Source organism: Schistocerca serialis, chromosome 9 (assembly GCF_023864345.2).
Source record: "Schistocerca serialis cubense isolate TAMUIC-IGC-003099 chromosome 9, iqSchSeri2.2, whole genome shotgun sequence".
Lineage (NCBI taxonomy): Eukaryota > Metazoa > Arthropoda > Insecta > Orthoptera > Acrididae > Schistocerca > Schistocerca serialis.
In genome coordinates, this window is record NC_064646.1 from 347588193 (window position 1) to 347604911 (window position 16719).

The window sequence follows — 16719 nt, forward strand, 5'->3', positions numbered from 1 at the left end:
AATGCGCGGGAAGCATCAACTCGTACCGAGCGAGGTGGCGCAGTGGCTAGTACACTGGACTCGCATTCGGGAGGACGACGGTTCAATCCCGCGTCCGGCCATCCTGATTTAGGTTTTCTACATCTACATCTACATTGATACTCCGCAAGCCACCCAACGGTGTGTGGCGGAGGGCACTTTACGTGCCACTGTCATTACCTCCCTTTCCTGTTCCAGTCGCGTATGGTTCGCGGGAAGAACGACTGTCTGAAAGCCTCCGTGCGCGCTCTAATCTCTCTAATTTTACTTTCGTGATCTCCTCGGGAGGTATAAGTAGGGGGAAGCAATATATTCGATACCTCATCCAGAAACGCACCCTCTCGAAACCTGGCGAGCAAGCTACACCGCGATGCAGAGCGCCTCTCTTGCAGAGTCTGCCACTTGAGTTTATTAAACATCTCCGTAACGCTATCACGGTTCCCAAATAACCCGGTGACGAAACGCGCCGCTCTTCTTTGGATCTTCTCTATCTCCTCCGTCAACCCGACCTGGTACGGATCCCACACTGATGAGCAATACTCAAGTATAGGTCGAACGAGTGTTTTGTAAGCCACCTCCTTTGTTGATGGACTACATTTTCTAAGGACTCTCCCAATGAATCTCAACCTGGTACCCGCCTTACCAACAATTAATTTTATATGATCATTCCACTTCAAATCGTTCCGTACGCACACTCCCAGATATTTTACAGAAGTAACTGCTACCAGTGTTTGTCCCGCTATCATATAATCATACAATAAAGGATCCTTCTTTCTATGTATTCGCAATACATTACATTTGTCTATGTTAAGGGTCAGTTGCCACTCCCTGCACCAAGTGCCTATCCGCTGCAGATCTTCCTGTATTTCGCTACAATTTTCTAATGCAGCAACTTCTCTGTATACTACAGCATCATCCGCGAAAAGCCGCATGGAACTTCCGACACTATCTACTAGGTCATTTATATATATTGTGAAAAGCAATGGTCCCATAACACTCCCCTGTGGCACGCCAGAGGTTACTTTAACGTCTGTAGACGTCTCTCCATTGATAACAACATGCTGTGTTCTGTTTGCTATAAACTCTTCAATCCAGCCACACAGCTGGTCTGATATTCCGTAGGCTCTTACTTTGTTTATCAGGCGACAGTGCGGGACTGTATCGAACGCCTTCCGGAAGTCAAGAAAAATAGCATCTACCTGGGAGCCTGTATCTAATATTTTCTGGGTCTCATGAACAAATAAGGCGAGTTGGGTCTCACACGATCGCTGTTTCCGGAATCCATGTTGATTCCTACATAGTAGATTCTGGGTTTCCAGAAATGACATGATACGCGAGCAAAAAACATGTTCTAAAATTCTACAAGAGATCGACGTAAGAGATATAGGTCTATAGTTTTGCGCATCTGCTCGACGACCCTTCTTGAAGACTGGGACTATCTGTGCTCTTTTCCAATCATTTGGAACCCTCCGTTCCTCTAGAGACTTGCGGTACACGGCTGTTAGAAGGGGGGCAAGTTCTTTCGCGTACTCTGTGTAGAATCGAATTGGTATCCCGTCAGGTCCAGTGGACTTTCCTCTATTGAGTGATTCCAGTTGCTTTTCTATTCCTTGGACACTTATTTCGATGTCAGCCATTTTTTCGTTTGTGCGAGGATTTAGAGAAGGAACTGCAGTGCGGTCTTCCTCTGTGAAACAGCTTTGGAAAAAGGTGTTTAGTATTTCAGCTTTACGCGTGTTATCCTCTGTTTCAATGCCATCATCATCCCGTAGTGTCTGGATATGCTGTTTCGAGCCACTTACTGATTTAACGTAAGACCAGAACTTCCTAGGATTTTCTGTCAAGTCGGTACATAGAATTTTACTTTCGAATTCAATGAACGCTTCACGCATAGCCCTCCTTACGCTAACTTTGACATCGTTTAGCTTCTGTTTGTCTGAGAGGTTTTGGCTGCGTTTAAACTTGGAGTGAATCGCTTCAGGCAAACGCCGGGACGGTTCCTTTGAACGAGCACGGCCGACTTCCTTCCCCGTCCTTCCCTAATCCGATGAGACCGATGACCTAACTGTCTGGTCTCCTACCCCAAACAACCCAACCCATCAACTTGTTGCCGAATGTGGTCCTCAGTCAACATGCGTGGCACCCATCTTACGCACACCTTCCGGTAGTTCAATGTTTCCGTTAAAATTCTGTGAGCGGTGCTTCGGGAAACCTCCGGAACCAACATGCAGAGATCATCCAGGGTGGTCCGCCGATCTTCACGCATGCTTTGCTCAACATTCAACACTGTCTCCTCAGAAATTGACCGTCTCCCGCTCCGTTGTTCGTGGCGAATTTCGGTCCGACCAGCTGCAGACACTCTACACCACTTCGAGCATTTTTGACATCCATGCACGACTCAACATACATTTCCTTCAATTGGCGATGGATTTCAATTGGCGCAGTGCCCTTTGCGTTCAAAAACCGAATGACCGCGCAATTCGCACTTGGCGGTAACATGCAGCGGGAGCTCCATTCTCAACGGCTGCCAAGCCAGGATTGAGCGCCTCAGCGCAGCGTGCGCATGTTTACACACAGCGCGTGAAGCACTCTTCATAACAGTGTGACCAACTGCCACACAGGCAGAGTTCTGCACTTATATAAAAAAAAGGAGACCTTATTTTTGGGATTACCCTCGTATAATGACGTACTGACAATGACATTCAAACAGTGCGGCCTCCCTCCTTTCCGTTGGTTGGTTGGTTGGTTGGTTGGTTGGGGACCAAACAGCGAAGTCATCGGTCCCATCGGATTAGAGAAGAATGGGGAACGAAGCCGGCCGTGCCCTTTTAAAGGAACCTAAATCTGGATGGCCGAACACCGGTTTCAACCGTCGTGCACGTGAATGCGAGTTCAGTGTGCTAACCATCGCGCCATCTCGTTCGGTCTTTCCTTCCTTGTGACATTTGTTCTATGCTTGGGATTCCTGACAACAATACATCGATATATCTGAATCAGTTACGCGATATTTTTAATCGATACTAATCCAGTCGTTATACCGGTAACATCAATATTTTGTGGCGATATAATCAGAAAACAATATTTCGGTCATCTACTCGTAACAGAGAAAATTTAACTTTTACTTCATTTTTTAATACTGAAATAATTACAGAACAAGAACGGTAGCTATAGTTTTTCCTTTAAAGGTCTTAGAGAAATTTTGACTTGTCAATTGTGTAGATTGGTAGCCTTCTATCATTTGAAAGTAACTGTGGTAGAACAGTTTGAAATGTAATTCTCGAAACGTGGAAGGTAAAAAGAGAGGAACTCTAGACATTGAAGACATTTCTCCAGAATTATTAGTATATTTATAGAATCAATAATCCTTGCACAACCTGGATAGAAATATCTCAGTCGAGTTCCAGTCTTTATTTCATAGCTACGCAATATTCATCAGCTGAGGGAACTTCAGTTGCAGCAGGAAGACTATTATAAAAAGCTGGTGAAGAAATTTCTGGTCAGAGAAGTAGATAAAAAGCAGAATATGCCAACAAATTACTTTTTTAAATTTCGTAGACAGTAAATTTCATTCATATTATCCGTATTTTGAGTCTTTTTGTGTCTATTATTTCATATGCTGTAGTATAACTTTTTTTCGTAAGACTTTTCTGATGATATCTAAAATAATGTATTATTAAATTTGGTTTTTCCTTAATTTTTTTATCAATCCAGAAAACCGACTCCTCACAGTTTTAAATAACACGTGATATTATTAAGTTATTGTTCGATTAATCACCGTTATCGGTTTTTTTAGCGGTGATATCCGATTCTAGCGAATATCGATATTCATCATTCGAAGTCCCATCCCTAAATGTTCCATTACAGACGATAGGCACGAATCTTATGTTGTTAGCACCGTACGAAATGGCCGGAACTGCTCAAACCAATGACAGCAGAACTTATTGAAACCTTTACAGGCTGTACGGCCAATAAGAAAGCATTACTCATGTAGCGAGCTGAGCGTTGGCGGAAATTTCCGAAAATGTATCCCAGGCGAAGTGCAACTGGATAATTTCACTCTCTCTTGCACTAAATTTCCTCTGCGGACCGGTTTGAAACAAATGGCTGGCAGGATCTGGGTCGTGGCCGCCAGTTGCCGATCAGCTGTGCTACAGATTCCTTTCTGTCAAAACGTGAAAAGTGGACATACCTGGCCCTGGTCTTTCACAAATGAATTCCAGACTTTCTTTTGCTACCGCCTTTATCCCGCATTGTGCGCAGGGTCGGCATGGTTAAGTACGGAATTGGCTTGGTTAATTTTAAGGGGTGGCCAGATGCCCTTCCTGCCACCACCCCATACCCCCCGGGACGGAAGTAGTCTAACCCACCTGTCTGCGTCTAGCGTAAATCGTGAAATAGTGTGAATGTGCTTCAAATGTCTGCGAGTCGTGTAACTGAGGCGGGACGTGGGGATAGGCCCAGTATTCACCTAGTAGTATGTGGAAAACCGCCTAAAAACCACATCCAGGCTGGCCGGCACACCCGTTGTCGTCGGTAATCCGCCGGGCGGATTCGATCCGGGGCCGGCGCGCCTACCCGAGTCCAGGAAGCAGCGCGTTAGTGCTCTCGGCTAGCCTGGCGGGCCAAATGAATTCCAGACTATAGGCTGTAAATAGCTATGAACATTTCAGTCGTAACGAAACAAATTATCTGCTTTTGGGAAACCCTGTATATTTTAGCGCGGCTCCGCCTCCGAGCTTGGTACTATGAACCGTTCTTGTTATGAGCTATCCTCATGCCAAGACATCTTGACAATGGCGGCAGGAGGCCTAGACAAGTAGGTCAGAGCAGCGTAGAGCAGCGCAGCGAGAGACTCACCTCCCTGAGCACGATGAAGTTCTCAGCGACGCCGTCGAGCACCTTCTCGAGGTAGAGGAAGCAGCCGTTGCTCTTGATGTGCAGCTGGTTGAGCATCTCGGCGGTGTCGCGGCTGATGTGCTGCCGCAGCGCGTCCTCCTGGTCGAGCCGCGCCAGGATGTACTGCTGGACGTCGCGCACCACCTGCGACTTGCGCAGGTCGTCCAGCGCGATGCGCCGGAAGCCCGCGAACAGGCGCGCCACCGCGCGGCTGTGCCTGCCACCACAACAAACCCTCCTGTAATCCTTCACTCTCCCGACAGCCTCACATTCCTCATGCGAGGTCGGTCTAAACTGTTTTGAACGATATCGGTTACAGTTTCACTGGGTATCAGTCTCTTGGTATCGGTCATTTCTTTATTTTTGTATGTTCAGTTTTATTTTCTGTGCAAATAACAGTTGTGTACGTTGTTCTGTTATATCTAGATAATTAACCAAAATGGTTCAGTCCCCTAGAACTTAGAACTACTTAAACCTAACTAACCTAAGGACATCACAAACATCCATGCCCGAGGCAGGATTCGAACCTGCGACCGTAGCGATCGCGCGGTTCCAGACTGTAGCGCCTAGAGCCGCTCGGCCACCCCGGCCGGCGATAATTAACCAGCTCAATGTGTAACTGACACTTCGTGAATAACCAAAGAACATGGATAATCCAAAAACACAAGTTTTTATCAGAAAATGCTATTTACGAGGGTGAGTCAAATGAAAATCTTAAATATTTTTTTAAGTTCTATTTATTGTGCAGAAGTGGTACGAAGCTGTATCACTTATCAACATAATCTCCCCCACGCTCAATACAAGTCCTCCAGCGCTTACAAAGTGCATAAATTCCTTTAGAAAAAAATTCTTTTGGTAGTCCGCGCAACCACTCATGCACCGGGTGGCGTACCTCTTCATCAGAACGGAACTTCTTTCCTTCCATTGCGTCTTTGAGTTGTCCAAATATATGGAAATCTCTTGGGGCAAGGTCTGATGAGTATGGTGGATGAGGAATACACTCAAAATGCTGGTCTGTGATTGTTGCGACTGTTGTACGGGCAGTGTGGGGACTTGCATTGTCATGTTGCAAAAGGACACCTGCTGACAGCAATCCACGTCGCTTTGCTTTGACTGCAGGCCGCAGATGATTCTTTAGGAGAGCTGTGTATGACGTACTGGTGACAGTCGTCCCTCTAGGCATGTAATGCTCCAAAATAACGCCTTTTTCGTCCCAAAAGAGTGTCAGCACAACTTTCCCTGCTGATGGTTCTGTTCGAAACTTGTTTGGCTTTGGTGATGAGGAATGGCGCTATTCCTTGCTCGCTCTCTTCGTTTCCGGTTGGTGGAAGTGAACCCAGGTTTCGTCCCCAGTAACGATTCTTGCAAGGAAGCCATCACCTTCTCGTGCAAAGCGCCGAAGAAGTTCTTCACTAGCATCAACACATGGTTCTCTCATTTCAGGAGTCAGCTGCCGTGGCACCCATCTTGCAGACTCTTTGTGAAACTGGACCACATCATGCACAATGTGGTGTGCTGACCCATGACTAATCTGTAAACATGCTGCAATGTCATTTAGTGTCACTCGGCGGTTTTCCTTCACCATGGCTTCAACTGCTGCAATGTTCTGTACAGTCACAACTCGTTGTGTCTGACCTAGACGAGGAGCATCTTCCACTGAAGTCACACCATTTGCGAACTTCCTACTCCTTTCGTGGACTTGCTGCTGTGACAAACACGCATCACCGTACTGAACCTTCATTCGTCGATGAATTTCAATAGGTTTCACGCCATCATTACGCAAAAACCGAATAACAGAACGCTGTTCTTCCCTGGTGCAAGTCGCAAGTGGGGCGGCCATCTTTATACTGATACTGCAACGGTATGTGTGCATCTACACTATGCTGCCACCTACAGGCCATTCTGCACGCTATTTGTAGCACGCTTACCAACTTACAGGATAACGGCGCTAAATTTCGATTTGTTATTACAAATTTAAAGTTTTCATTTGACTCACCCTCGTACAAGATACAAAGGGCGTTCAAAAAGTTTTGCACAGTCGTTTCTATTTTTTTTATTTTTTGCAGAAGGAGAATGAAATTTTTTGTGAAGACACTTGGAAAATTTACCTATATGTTGAAATATAAAAGTATTTTCTTTTATTTACAGGTGAACCATAATGTACCATGAAGTAGATGTCAGTTGCGACAACGGTCGGTAATGGAGTTCCTCTTCAAGACCAGCGATGACTCTGCCACACCGATTCACAGGAAGTTGCCCCCTGTTTATGGGAGGACACAGTGGACCGCAGCAGTATCCAGCGGTGGTTGTAGAGGTTTGAAGATGGTGATTTCTGTCTATTGGACAATCCGCAATGCGGTAGGCCATCCACGACAGTGAGTGACGTTAGTAAGGACACCATTGATCAAATCATTAAAAATGACAGATGTTTGGCGACACGACAGCTTGCTGAAATGACTCGTTTGTCATTGGGTAGTGTGGTATCACTGGTAGAGTCACCAGGGTACAGAACAATCTGTGCAAGTTGGGTGCCTCGATTATTGACAAGAGAAATGAAAACGATGAGGAAGAATGTGTGCGAGAGTCTCATGAAGACCTTTACTGAAGAGTGGAAACAGTGTTTTGACGGCGTCGTTACCCAGGATGAAACATGGTTGTTTTTGTCCGAACCAGAGAGCAAAGCCAGAGCATGGAGTGGCGTCATCCAGGTACACCTCGGAAGAAGAAACTAAGACTTTCACGAACAGCAGGCCGAAAGATGATGGTCTCCTTCTTCTGGGATCCGTGTGGTGTCATATTCATCGAATTTTTGGAACCTGGCTCCACAATTAACCGGGACCGTGACTGTTTGTTATTGGACAAGCTGCGACGTGCCATCAAGACCCACAGCTTCAGGGCCAGCTGCTCATCAGACTACACCATGACAACGCCAAACCACATACAGCCCTTATGACGCAGAAGAAAATCAGGAAATTGGGTTCGAAAATTGTTCCTCATCCTCCCTACAGTCCGGGGTTGTCTCCGTCTGATTTTTAGCTCTTTGGTCGTCTGAAGGCCCACCTGCGCGGTAAAACATTTGATAGTGAGAAAGACCTTATTTCCTGTGTCAAGCGATGGTGTAGAAGTCAATCCCCAGAATTTTACCAAAGTGCATTTACGTCATGGAAAGAACGTTGGGCCAGATGCGTCACAGCTGAAGGAGGCTGCATTTAGTACATCTACATCTACATGGATACTCTGCAAATCACATTTAGGTGCCTGGCACAGGGTTCATAGAACCGCCTTCACAATTCTCTATTATACCAATCTCGTATAGCGCGCGGAAAGAATGAACACCTATATCTTTCCGTACTAGTTCTGATTTCCCTTGTTGTATCGTGGTGATCGTTCCTCCCTACGTAGATCGGTGCCAACAAAATATTTTCGAATTCGGAGGAGAAAGTTGGTGATTGGAATTTCGTGAGAAGTTTCCGTTGCAACGAAAAACGCCTTCCTTTTAATGATTTCCAACCCAAATCCTGTATCATTTCTGTGACACTCTCTCCCATATTTTGCGATAATTCAAAACGTTCTGCCTTTCTTTGAACTTTTTCGATATACTCCGTCAGTCCTATCTGGAAAGGATCCCACACCGCGTAGCAGTATTCTAAAAGAGGACGGACAGACAAGTGTAGTGTAGGCAGTCTCCTTAGGAGGTCTGTTACATTTTACAAGTGTCCTGCCAATAAAACGCAGTCTTTGGTTAGCCTTCCCCACAACATTTTCTGTGTGTCCCTTCCAATTTCAATTGTTCGTAATTGTAATACCTAGGTATTTAGTTCAATTTACGACTTTTAGATTAGACTGATTTATCTTGTAACCGAAGTTTTACGAGCTCCTTCTAGCACTCGTGTGGATGACCTCACACTTTTCGTGCCATTCAGATAGCTTTTAAGTAGCTAAATGTTCCAAATATGTTCAGAAAAAATTTCATTCTTTTCCTACAAAAAACAAAAAAATTAGAGACGACTGTGCAAAACTTTTTGAGCGCCCTCTGTACAGTGTCCCAGGTTCGTTGTGACTGCTTGTGTGAAAATCCAAACTGCAATGCTATCTCGTGGTGAGTTCCAGCGTTATGATTGTTCTTGTTTCAACAACAGCCGTGTAGATCAAAGCGCTGACATCGCTGCAACAGGCGTTCCGGCCGCGAACGGAACACTGTGTCTGACGCTCGTCGGAAAATGGCGTGGAGTAGCGAGGCAACATCAAGTTTTTTGAGCCCCCATCGTTTATGACTGAGGAGTTTTTGGATCACAGTGCTGGATCACCCACGGTATTCTCCGGATTTGGCTCCAGCCGATTTTGGTTGTTCCGCAAATTGAAATAGGCTATGAAAAGACGACGTCAACGACGCAGTTACGGGCACCCAAGAAAACTGTACTGCAACACTAAACCCAGTTCCGAAAAAGTACTACAATGACTCTTTAAAAACCCTTTTCAACGATTTCACCTGTGTACTGATTCAGTGGGAGACCACTGTGAGTAAATAAAGTAATTTTGTAAACATAATGCACGACTTATTTTTCATAGCCACAGTCACAATGGAACTGGAACAGAGTGCATTCGCAAAACAAACTAAATGTCAAATTTAAAAGCATTACTTTGGCGTTACATGCCGCAAAATGACAACTGATTTACAAAATTATTTTTAAATACACCGAATTTTGTTGTATTTCAGTTCAGCTTCGGGAAATAATTGGTCATTCTTTTCCGGAGAGTCTAAACATCACTATACGCAAATGAATTTATTCCTGCATACTATAACAACATATCAGCGCATTTCAGTGGTTAGTTATGCTAGATGACAGACTTCTAGGTACCCTCATCTTTGCTGTTCTCCTCTAACGAGCACAATTAGTTTTCTACATCCGTTTCACTAAGCAGTTCAAATCGCGGTTCATAAGTGTCGCTGTTTAACTACTGGTGGATGTCTCCGTCGTCTACGCCTTCACAGACAGAAATTTAGATTCACTCTAATCGCAACAGAATACTTCAGGCTTCATTTTTTAATTTTTTTTCTAAAATCACCATACCATGCAAACAAGCTAAATTATCTCCTCACACATGCTGTAATTGGGAGTTTGCTGTATTTTTTAATACAATATAAAATTTCGATATTTTTAAAAGTTATTTTATTTTATAAAGTTTATTTATGTACAATTAAGTACATGCTATTATCAGTTTAAGACCCAAAATATTAGTTAAAAATATTGTATGTAACTCTTAGAACTACATACGTATTTCGCAGCCATGTTTAGTATTCATGACAGCATGTTTATTACCATATGGGTTTCGCTTCTTTTATTAATGAAGCATTATCTTCAGTGGTTTTTAACACTATGCAACAATGAAATTACTACTGGGTGAAATTAATGTGAGTGCTGTGTAGTAGTGTGCGCTGATACCGATTTTGCAATCAGGAATGTTGTATGACGTCTGGATTTAGAGTTATAGCTGAAAGTCATGTGATCTTAAAAGCCTGTTGATGGACTAATATGTAGCTTCCTCACCAACCAGTGTTCGATGTACAAGTGTGTGTGTGTGTGTGTGTGTGTGTGTGTGTGTGTGTGTGTGTGTGTGTGTTCTCAAGGTTACTCTGCTTTATGCGTTTGTGGAAAGGTAAGTGTGCAGTAGTAAAAACGAACAGGCAGACTTGCACAAGTTCTAACTAGTTCGCGACAAGTTTTAACTTGTCCGTGAGCTTCAGCATGCAGGCAGGTTTCAACATCTTTTGTAACAATTTCTTCTCTTTATCCATCGGTCTGATTCAGAGGTGACCAGAGAATAGTTCGTGCTAGTGTAGTTCTGCGTTTTAGTAGTCAAACAGTCGCAGTAACATGCATTTAATCCTAGGACGCCTAACGGAGGGGGGGGGGGGGGGGGGAGGTTGTTGAACCCACAATTTTTTTATGTCCCCTGCTTTTGCACAAGTAACTTTCATACTACATATTCCCTTTGAGTTATTGTTTGTTGGCTATTTTATGAAATGTTAGTGTCAATATATTTTATAGAAAATTCCTGCTTTGAAAGAAAAAATAAATAAACTTATTATGGGTCCAACAAACCCTCCCTCCCCCCATCCCCTTTAGGCTTCCATGCTATAGAAAATTTCCCTTAGTAGGATTTCGTATTTCTCATCTCTACAACAATGCAAGTTAGTTTCTTGTTGGTTGGTGTTCTTGATATTCACAAAAATCGGTTTATTTCCAGAGGAAGTGCTTGTTGATGTCAGTCAGCTGTTATTTATCTTGTAAAATGGCTCTGAGGACTATGCGACTCAACTTCTGAGGTCATCAGTCGCCTAGAACTTAGAACTAATTAAACCTAACCAACCTAAGGACATCACACACATCCATGCCCGAGGCAGGATTCGAATCTGCGACCGTAGCGGTCGCTCGGTTCCAGACTGTAGCGCCCAGAATAGCACGGCCACTCCGGCCGGCTATCTTGTAAACTTGCAGTGAGTTAGTGCAGTTCCCCACTGTTCACACCCAGACTTAGAAATGACTAAAAGAATACGTGACTCGTCTTTAGAAAGAGTTCTGAATGAAATTTTAGATGGAGATTCTGACTCAGGGAGTGAAAGTGAATATGAGGATGGTGTTATGGGCTATGATTCAGATCGGGAAGGTGATGTGGATGTTAGAGAAGATGAAGATAGCGCAGCTTCAGGCAGTGACCATCAGGATGTTATTGTGGCCAAGTCTGGAAGAAGGTACGTAACCACACAGCCTAGAATTCCTCGGAGGTCTGTTGCTAATATAGTAAGAGAGCAGGCTGGAGTAACTCCAGCTGGTGTTTGCCATTCACCTGGAGAAGCTTTGAAGTTACTTCTTACGCCTGACATCATGGATGTTATATATAACATTCAAATGAACTATGTTACTTTGACTAGTGAGAAAGAATTGTATACTTTTATAGGAATCCTGATACTTATGGGGGCAAATAACGACAATTCTGTCAGTGTACACGATCTCTAGTCAGACTTAATGGGTCGGCCAGTTTACAATGGTATTATGGCAAGAGAAGGTTTCAAGGAACTTATTGCAATCATAAGGGATCTAATGAAGGGTAGAGCCCACGGGTCGTAACACATCTGAAATATAACGTCCACTGTTCAAAGTGCCGTCAAAGCGAACAAGAGGTGACCGCGACGTGTAACCAATGGCACACCATACAATCACGCCGGGTGATACGCCAGTACGGCGATGACGAATACACGCTTCCAATGTGCGTTCACCGCGATGTCGCCAAAAACGGATGCGACCATCATTATGCTGTAAACAGAACCTAGATTCATCCGAAAAAATGACGTTTTGCCATTCGTGCACCCAGGTTCGTCGTTGAGTACACCATCGCAGGCGCTCCTGTCTGTGATGCAGCGTCAAGGGTAACCGCAGCCACGGTCTCCGAGCTGATAGTCCATGCTGCTGCAAACGTCGTCGAACTGTTCGTGAAGATGGTTGTTGTCTTGCAAGCGTCCCCATCTGTTGACTCAGGGATCGAGACGTGGCTGCACGATCCGTTACAGCCTTGCGGATAAGATGCCTGTCATCTCGTCTGCTAGTGACACGAGGTCGTTGGGATCCAGCACGGCGTTCCGTATTACCCTGCTCAACCCAGCGATTCCATATTCTGCTAACAGTCATTGGATCTCGACCAACGCGAGCAGCAACGTCGCGATACGATAAACCGCAATCGCCATAGGCTACGATCCGACCTTTGTCAAAGTCGGAAACGTGATGGTACGCATTTCTCCTCCTTACACGAGGCACCACAACAACGCTTCACCAGGCAACGTCGGTCAACTGCTGTTTGTGTATGAGAAATCGGTTGGAAACTTTCCTCATGTCAGCACGTTGTAGGTGTCGCTACCGGCGCAAACCTTGTGTGAATGCTGTGAGAAGCTAATCATTTGTGTATTACAGCATCTTCTTCCTGTCGGTCAAATTTCGCGTCTGTAGCACGTCATCTTCGTGGTGTAGCAATTTTAATGGCCAGTAGTGTATGTACATAGAGAAGAGGAGAGACATGTTTCTCAAAACTCACCAGCAAGGTTGCAGCCGCAATGTGAAAGTAGCGTGGGACTGACCTGCGAGCGGTGCAGACGAGAGCGAGCCAGTGCGGGAAGAGGTGGTGCGTGGCGGCGAGCAGTTCTGCCACGGTGCGCGACGGCCCCCCGCCCGCGCTGCCGCGGCGCGCGCTGCTGCTGTTGCTGCCGCCCCCGCCGCCCGAGGCCAGCGAGGAGCCGCCGGCGGAGGAGGTCTGCGCCTCGTCGATGGAGTCGACGAGCAGGAAGAGCGCGTGCCGCGGCGGCTCCAGCTCCAGCAGCGGGAACAGCACGGCGCGCTTCAGGGCCTCGTCAGGGTCGCGCTCAACGCTTTCCGGCCGCAGCGCCGCCACGATCTCGGGGTCCGTGCGCACCTGCGGGCACGCCGGCGCACGTCCGCCCATCAGAACACCTTTCTGGGGAGGCAGCAGTCTTAGGCTCGAGAAGGGAACAGGCTATGTCGAAAGACTGTACACACTGAGGTGACGGAAGTCGTGGGCCACCTCCTAATGTGATATCCTTTCGCCGGACGTAGTATACCAACTCGACATGCAGAAACCTTGAACCATGTTGCCTCTACAGGTGCCCATGATTGCGAAAGTCATACCGGTGCAGGATTTTGTGCAACGAACTGACCTCTCGATTATGTCCCATAGATGTTCAGTGGGATTCATGTGGGGTCATCTGGGTCACCGAATCATTCGCCCAAACCGTCCAGAACGTTCTTCAACCAGTCGCGAACAATTGTGGCCCGGCGACATGGCGCATTGTCATCCATAGACGTTCCATCGTTGTGTGGGAACGTGCTGTCCATGAAGGGCTGCAGATGGAGCAATAGGACCGGGTACATTCCATGTAAACACAGAGCACAACATACTGAGTCACCAGCAGCTTGCACAGTGCTTTGTTGACGTCTTGGGTCCATGGCTACGTGAAGCCTGCTCCAGACTCGAACTCTACCATCAGCTCTTACCAACCGAAATCGAGACTCATCTGACCAGGTCACGGTTTCCGATCGTCTAGGGTTCAACCGGTATGGTTACGTACCCAGGAGAGGTGCTTCAGGCGATGTTGTGCTATTAGCAAAGGCCGTCTGCTGCCATAGACCATTAACGCCAAATTTCGCCTTCCTAACGCATGCGTTCGTCGTACGTCCCACGTTGATTTCTGTGGTTATTTCACGCAGTGTTGCCTATCTGTTAGCACTCACAACTCTGCCCAAACTCCGCTGTGTTGCCCGTGGCGAGCTCTCGATCTTTAAGTGAAGGTCGTCGGCCTCTGCGTTCTCCGTTGTGGGAGGTAATGCCTCAAATTTGTTATTCTCGGCACACTCCTGGCACTGTGGATGTCCAAATATTGAATTTCCTGGTTTCCTAAAGAGAAAGTCCCATGCCTCTAGCTACAACTACCATTCAGCGTTCATTGCCTGTCAGTTCCCGTCAACTGGCCATGATCTCGTCGGGCACCTATTCACACGAATGACATGAGTACAGACGACAGCTCCGCCAATTCACTGTTCTTTTATTTATCTACGTATATACTCCGACAGCCACCAAGCGGTGTGTGGCGGAGGTCACAATTCACGCCAAAGTCACATTCCCCTACCCCCCCCCCCCTCCCCCCCCCCCCTCACCCGTCGCCCTCTGTTCCACTTGCGGATCGCGCGAGGGAAAAAAGACTGTCTGAACGCTTCAGTACGAACTCTAATTTCCCTTATCTTTGAATGTTGATCATTCTGCGATTTGAAAGTTGGTGGTAATAATATATGCTCTACGTCCTCGGTGAAGATCGGATTTCGGAATTTAGTGAGCAGCCCCTTCCGTTTAGCGCGCCATCTATCTGCAAGTGTTTTCCACTTCAAACTTTCTATGAGATCTGTAACGCTCTCGCGATGGCAGTCACGAATCTTGTCGCTCTTCTTTGGACCTTCTCAAGCTCTTGAATCAGACCCAACTGGTAAGGGTCCCATACAGACGAACAATACTCCAAGACTGGACGAACTAACCTTTTGTAAGCTATTTCCTTTGTTGAAGGACTGCATCGCTTCAGGATTCTACCAATAAACCGCAATCTAGAGTTCGCCTTACCCGTTACTTGTGTAATCTGATCATTCCATTTGAGATCATTTCGAATAGTCACACCCAGATACTTGACTGATGTTACCGCGTCCAAAGACTGATCATTTATTTTGTACTCATATATTAATTGTGATTTTCGCCTTGTTATACGCAGAAGGTTACACTTACTAATATTGCAAGATAACTGCCAGTCATTACACCATGCATTTATTTTCTGCAAATCCTCATTGATTTGTTCACAAATTTCGTGTGATACTACTTTCCTGTAGACTACAGCATCATCGGCAAACAATCTACGGCCGCTGTCAATACCATCAACCAGATCGTTTAAGGAAATCGTAAAAAGCAGGGGACCTACTACGCTGCCCTGGGGCACACCTGAAGTTACTCTTGTTTCTGTTGAAGTTACCCCTTTCAGGTTAGAAAACTTCATATCCAACCGCAAATATCATCGGATAGACCGTAATCGCGCACTTTTTATAGCAAGCGACAGTGTGGAACTGAGTCGAGCGCCTTTCGAAAGTCGAGAAATATGGCATTAACATGAGAGCCGGTATCTAGAGCCTGTTGCATATCATGCACAAAAAGGGCCAGCTGTGTCTCGCATGACCGCTGTTTCCTAAAAGCGTGCTGGTTTCTGCAGATGAGCTTCTCAGAGTCTAGAAAGGTCATTATGTCTGAACACAAAATATGATCCATGATTCTACAACAAATCGATGTCAGTGAAATTGGCCGGTAATTATGTGCATCCGATTTTCTACCCTTTTTATAGATTGCTATGACCTGGGCCTTCTTCCAGTCCCGTGGAACTTTCCGCCGTTCCAATGATCTTTGATAGATGACGGATAAGAATGGTGCTTAAGGATCTTAACTGTTTTACAATCCCAGATACACTAAACACTATGTCAGCCATCCTTTCGTTTGTTCGATAATTGAAAGGGGGAATGGTGCTGCAGTCCTCTATCGTAAACGAGTTTTTGAAAGCTATGTGGGTAGCCAAATCATTCGTTCGAAGTGTTCAAAATATTCTTCAAACAACTTTATTCCGGTGACATTGCGCATCGTCGTGCGGAAACATGTAGTCCATGTTGTTGTTGTTGTGGTCTTCAGTCCTGAGACTGGTTTGATGCAGCTCTCCATGCTACTCTATCCTGTGCAAGCTTCTTCATCTCCCAGTACCTACTGCAACCTACATCCTTCTGAATCTGCTTAGTGTATTCATCTCTTGGTCTCCCTCTACTATTTTTACCCTCCACGCTGCCCTCCAATACTAAATTGGTGATCCCTTGATGCCTCACAACATGTCCTACCAACCGATCCCTTCTTCTGGTCAAGTTGTGCCACAAACTTCTCTTCTCCCCAATCCTATTCAATACTTCCTCATTAGTTATGTGATCTACCCATCTAATCTTCAGCATTCTTCTGTAGCACCACATTTCGAAAGCTTCTATTCTCTTCTTGTCCAAACTATTTATCGTCCATGTTTCACTTCCATACATGGCTACACTCCATACGAATACTTTCAGAAATGACTTCCTGACACTTAAATCTATACTGGATGTTAACAAATTTCTCTTCTTCAGAAACGCTTTCCTTGCCATTGCCAGCCTACATTTTATATCCTCTCTACTTCGACCA

At 45.6% G+C, this 16719-nt stretch overlaps 1 protein-coding gene across 1 annotated transcript in view; it reads right to left on the reverse strand.

Annotated features, from left to right (window-relative positions):
- LOC126419875 (ankyrin repeat domain-containing protein 50) overlaps nt 1–16719 on the reverse strand; it is a 513285-nt gene that overhangs the window by 145787 nt on the left and 350779 nt on the right. Inside the window, exons 5-6 of the mRNA XM_050087125.1 lie at nt 13046–13377; nt 4876–5131 (exon numbers count right to left, since the gene is read on the reverse strand). Coding sequence (XP_049943082.1) covers nt 4876–5131; nt 13046–13377 — 588 coding nt within the window. The remainder of the gene's footprint in view (nt 1–4875; nt 5132–13045; nt 13378–16719) is intronic.